Raw genomic sequence first — 5,589 nt, forward strand, 5'->3', positions numbered from 1 at the left:
AAACAATATTACAGCAAACCTGTTGTTGAGTTTAATTGTTCATCATTAACCTGTCCACCTCCACCATACCACATATCTGAAGAAACAAAAACACATAGGGGTACTAAGCAAACCTGTTGGTGAGTTTCTCTCACCATCATAATACATAATTAAGGAAACAAAACCACAAACGGGTACTAAGCAAACAAGAATTTTGCTACTTTAAAAATTAATTTGTGAACACTAAAATATTAAGTGGTGCTGACTTTACATTGGTATGTTATAAACAAGCAAACCTGGTAGTAAGTTTCTTTGTACAGCCTTTGCATGTTCAGATCCCCCACGAGTGTGCACATTCGAGGAAACAAAATCGCAAACGGTTTCCCGATTATAATTTTGAAACTTTAAAAATTAATATGTAAACACTAAAATAAATGTTAAGTGATGCTTACTTTCATTTGTATCTTACAAACCTCCATTTTTCTTCTTGGTCTACCGTTTGCCTGTTCATAACCGCCACGAAGGATTCTTTGTCCACCGTTTGCCTGTTCATAACCGCCACGAAGGATTCTTTGTCCACCGTTTGCCTGTTCATAACCGCCACGAAGGATTCTTTGTCCACCGTTTGCCTGTTCATAACCGCCACGAAGGTTTCTTTGTCCACCGTTTGCCTGTTCATAACCGCCACGAAGGTTTCTTTGTCCACCGTTTGCCTGTTCATGACCGCCACGAAGGATTCTTGGTCCACCGTTTGCCTGTTCATGACCGCCACAAATATACGCAACATCTGAGAAAACAGAACCACAAACACATTTTATATATACAGCCAATAATTTTGCCACTTTGAAAATTAACCTGTAAGCATGACAATATTGAATCGTGCTTACCGTACACATGTTTTACACCATGACAAGGAAGTTTAAATTATAAACTTAAATTATGTTTAAATTATAAAGCGAGGTTTATTTTGCTTTATGTTTGATTGCATAATAAAGAACCACTTACTTCCAACACCAACCGCAGTTGCTTTGCTTAGTAAAGTATTAGTCTGCCCAACGTCTTCCCATGTGTTGTTGGTAGGATTGTATTTAGAGATGCGGTTTGTAGCGTAGGCCACATTACTTTGAGCTTCTTTTAAAAGGCCACCAAACACAAATATTCCACCTGTATTCATAAATACATTATAACAAATGCTGAATAAAGGAATCACGTTCACCTTGTATTGAAGCAACAGCTGCTTCATAAGGACAGTTTATCATCGGTGCAAGGTTTTCCCATTCAATGCCATTGAAACGTTTTGAAATATTGGTTTCATAAAAAAAGCTATATTCACCGATGTAACCAAAGCAATACACCATCTCATCATGAACAATAAACATAACATGTTGCATAGGTTCACCACAAACCTGATGAATATAAGTTTAAACCACCAAACCATTCTAGATTCTACCAATAACCTCACTCACATTAAGTGTTGACCAGGTCTGTTCACTCACATTGAAGCATGCTATCTTTTGTTGCCCGTTTGGAACAAATGTGATATCTGTAATATTAACTTTGTATTTGGCAACACTTTGGCAACACTGAACTAACCTTGGCACGGGTAGCAACGTTTTCTTTGTTTCTGTTTCTCAAACATATCTGGTTTAATATGAAAATAAAAAGAATCTTCAACCAAATCCCTACAATCAAGAAATTCACGAACAAGTTCCTTTAATAAAAAGTTAATTAACAACAACACCAGTAGATGAAAACAAGTTAGACCTCTTTTCTGATATTCTTGGATAAATAATCAACTCCCACGTATTGCAATCGTAGATGTTTGAACAACGTTGGGAAATATTGTTTCCTTGTATGCAAATCATGTTTCACCCAACCAACCAAACACTCATAAACAACTTCCTCTGACTCTACCTACATGTGAAAAGTCATCAATTTATTTTGTCACTTGAATGAATGAATGAATGTGAATTACTTTATACTCGCATGGTCGGAAAACGACAGTCAATATAACACGGACGTTCATACACCTCGCGCCACCTTACGAGTTACCAAGTATGTTACTTTGTGGAAGATTATTTTTTTGTGGATTTTTTCATTTTTTTATGTGTGGCTGATAATTTGGACAACCCATTAGTGACCAGCAATTGCCGTTAAGTGTCTTGCCCAAGGACACATACCCACAATGGTATAGCAACGACGGGCCTTGAACACATTACCTCTGGGTTCGAGGCAGGCGCACTAACCAACTGTGCTACGGCACAGGGAAGTTCCACTCACTATAGTCCGTACATAACAAAGTAAATATCAAGAATAAAAACCAGGGTGAAAAATGACATTTTCACAAAGTATAAACAGAGTGAACAAGTTATTTTTTAAACTGATGACATGGCTTAATAGTGATGAAGATATTAATCATCTTACTTCTTTTATTTTTTACCCCATTATTATAAACTCATTGTCTTACCACCAATTCATCAGAAGAAATCAATTTCTCCATTTCAACTTCATCAATGCCCAACAACTCTTCTTTAGATGAAACTTGATCGAAATTATTACGAATGCACGGATCACATTCCGATACAAGATCACTGAGAGAATACAACTTACCAAGTTGATGGTAATGCAAACAATTCATTGGAGATATTTCATCCGAGAGATATTTGATTACTAATGCAAGTAGATCTATGACAACAACAGTTAAAATAAAATGAGGATTAATGATATGCAAACAGAAAGAAAGAATCACCCACAAAGTAACACATATAGTAACTTGTAAGTTGGCACGGAAGTGTCAATACCCACCATGTGAGGATACATAAGGGTTATTTATTATTATCCAACATAATGATGTTAATTATCACCTTGTACTTGCATCAGTAAAGCTGCATGCAAAACTTCATCAATATTTTCCTCTGACAATAAAACTTTGTTCGTATAAATGAAAGCGATAACTTGTTCCATTGCAATCTTTGCCACTTCTTTTATTTTTATTTCTTTTTCAAATTTCTCTTTCATCTGCAACACAACCAAAAATTGTCGGCCACAATGATCAAAAAGTTTAATGTTTACTGTTTTGAGCACGAATATTGGTCTATTATCTTGCCGTAGAGGGGTAATGTCATTACAGCACAGGGGTTCTATTGCATATGTAACTTTGTGGGCAATTTTCCCTATATTTTACTATTGCTAACAATTTGATCACAATTTGATCATTAAAAGTGACCATTCGGTTGGAGCAATTACAGTGTCTTTATCTATAAACAAATATAATATACCTGACTTTTGAACATAGTGTCGAAATATTTGCTACTCGCTGCTAAAATTGCTCGATGTGCTGGAAATTTTTGACCTTCTGCTACCAGTGTGACATCACAATAATCTCCACTGTTTCGTTGCCTAAAAGTTTTAAATTTGTACAATCAATGGAAAAAAATCAATAAAACTTTGAGTCACAGATCTTATTTTTTTGGCGTAAAAAGTCTTACTTTACAAGCATGTTCATAAGGAAGTCAAAATGTCCATCACAGCTTATATGCTTCGAGGAAGACATCTTTGTAACTGCAGATATGTTACCAATATCAAATTATCAATTTATTTTCCACTGAAAAGTTACAAGATAAGACGACCTTCCTATATTGGCTGTCTTTTCATTTACAACTGTAAACGAATTCTGTGTATAGGCGTATACAGTTGTTGTATTGTATAGATCTAGTGTTTCAAATCAACAAAACGACCTCAGAAACATAGTCCAAATACCTTTTTGTGTGGCCCGAACACCGTTCAAAGATCAATTCAATAGCGTGTCGGGTTTCAGCATTCTCTTGTCAATCGTTTAATTAACTTAGGTGAAAGATACAAAGCAAACAGGAAACTAAACTATAGTATTCAGTGATTCACTTAACACACGAGACCTTTGCAATGATGTAGCCTATACCCCTGTTGTCCTTTCGTCCGAACGAAGCGCCGCATCAAATATCCTGATCGTGTTTTAAACAATCAACAACGGTCTACGGGAGTCGCGAGGATGCGGTTTTATAATTCTTTAAATTTTCTTTGTTTACTACCAAATTGGAGGAGAAAACAGAATAAAAAGCTATCCCATCTTCCCCTACCTTACTAATATAGTAGAGTGGGGTAAGATGGAATATTTGAGAACTCTTGGTTTTGGTGTGTGAGGTAATACTCCTAAAGTTTTGACAAATGGTTGTTTACTGTGACCTAGTCGTTGTATTTGTATCCAGTTAATAAGTGAAATTTGTATTGAGCTGTTTGTATATTTGTTAGAAGTATTGTATAACGACCAAGTGTATCATTTAATGTAACTGGTTTAAACTGCTTTTATTAAATTACATGCTTTTAAATTCGAGTCACTTTTAGCTTATACAGCAAACAACGTTTGAAAGGCCGCGCGATTGGCCGGTAAGGCAACGTCCTATATAGCCCCAGCCATTTATACTGCAGAACACTATTGACGAAAAATGTCTTATGTACATAACGGACGTAAAATGTTTGCACAATTAAGTTTAAGCATAAACTGGCTGTTCAGTAACTGTCAATTGTTCTGACTCAAGTAACACTTAATCTGATTTAAAAGACTTCTAGTAATATCATGCCAGATTTGAATAAGTATTTGGAAAGAATTAAATACACATGTGAGATCAAAAACGATGTATCTACACTAAGTAAGTTATGCAGGCATCACCAAGAGTATATACCATTTGAAAACCTAGACTTGTTTGGTGGAAAAAGAAAGTTTCTTGATTTTGGAAAAGTTTACAATGATATGGTTGTTAAGAAACGTGGTGGTTTCTGTTACGAACAAAACGGTTTGCTATACTGGGTCTTAACAGAATTCGGATTTAAAGTTATTATGATTCAAGGTCAAGTTCATGCTAATGAAGAAATGGGATTCGGACCAAGGTTTGATCATTTAGCGTTGTTGGTAAGATGAATGTGTAAAAAAGGACTTTCAAAATATAATACTGTGGGGTAAGATGGGATATATCTTTAGCACATAATATACAAATATTCTGATCGTGTTTTAAAACAAATAACAACGTTATTCTAGAATCGTGATGATATGGGTTTATAATTCTTTTATTGATCTTTACTACCAAATGGGACGAGAAAAAGAAATGAAAACATATCCAATATTACCCCGACCTACTATATATTCAGTTATTTCAGTATTTTACCATAGTAGTTAATATTGAACGTAAATTTTAGGTTACATGTGGCGATGGCTCGAAATGGCTAGCAGATGCTGGATTTGGTAGTAATGGGTTTGCTACACCTTTAAAATATGAAACGGATATAGAACAAACACAGAACAACGGGGTGTACGAATTGGAAAGATTGAATGAAAATGAATTCGTATTGAAAAAGCTCCAAAAGACGGTTATACAACTTGACGGTATATTTTAATTGTGTTATAATATGGTGTACTTATACAGATGAAAAAGAAATGCTATACCAACCAATTAACTTAATAAATTGTATAGTAGGGTGGGGAAAGATGGGATACCGTTTGCATACAATATTCAAAAAATCCTAATCGTGTTTTAAACAATTAACAAGGGTATATATGGAACTCGTAAGGATACGGTT

The 5,589-nt window shown here is 35.1% G+C and overlaps 2 protein-coding genes across 2 annotated transcripts; one reads left to right on the forward strand and one right to left on the reverse strand.

Moving 5' to 3' along the window:
- Positions 1-12: 12 nt before the first annotated feature.
- LOC100187272 (kelch-like protein 12) lies at positions 13-4,010 on the reverse strand (the record flags this gene model as incomplete). The annotated part of the gene is made up of 13 exons (XM_009861086.3): positions 3,880-4,010; positions 3,468-3,540; positions 3,258-3,378; positions 2,844-2,997; positions 2,447-2,664; positions 1,744-1,893; positions 1,573-1,690; positions 1,446-1,522; positions 1,196-1,385; positions 985-1,143; positions 453-766; positions 276-381; positions 13-76 (listed from the first exon to the last, which is right to left on the reverse strand). Coding segments are annotated over exons 2-13 (1,736 nt in total), but the record flags the coding sequence as incomplete, so codon positions are not given.
- Positions 4,011-4,132: 122 nt separating this feature from the next.
- LOC101242387 (arylamine N-acetyltransferase 1-like) lies at positions 4,133-5,519 on the forward strand. The gene is made up of 2 exons (XM_004227389.3): positions 4,133-4,924; positions 5,209-5,519. Exons 1-2 carry the CDS (start codon positions 4,592-4,594, stop codon positions 5,404-5,406), a joined length of 531 nt encoding a protein of 176 aa, XP_004227437.2. The 5' UTR covers positions 4,133-4,591; the 3' UTR covers positions 5,407-5,519.
- The last annotated feature ends 70 nt before the right edge of the window (positions 5,520-5,589 follow it).

The sequence above is a fragment of the Ciona intestinalis genome, unplaced genomic scaffold, assembly GCF_000224145.3.
Source record: "Ciona intestinalis unplaced genomic scaffold, KH HT000644.1, whole genome shotgun sequence".
In the NCBI taxonomy this organism is placed as follows: domain Eukaryota; kingdom Metazoa; phylum Chordata; class Ascidiacea; order Phlebobranchia; family Cionidae; genus Ciona; species Ciona intestinalis.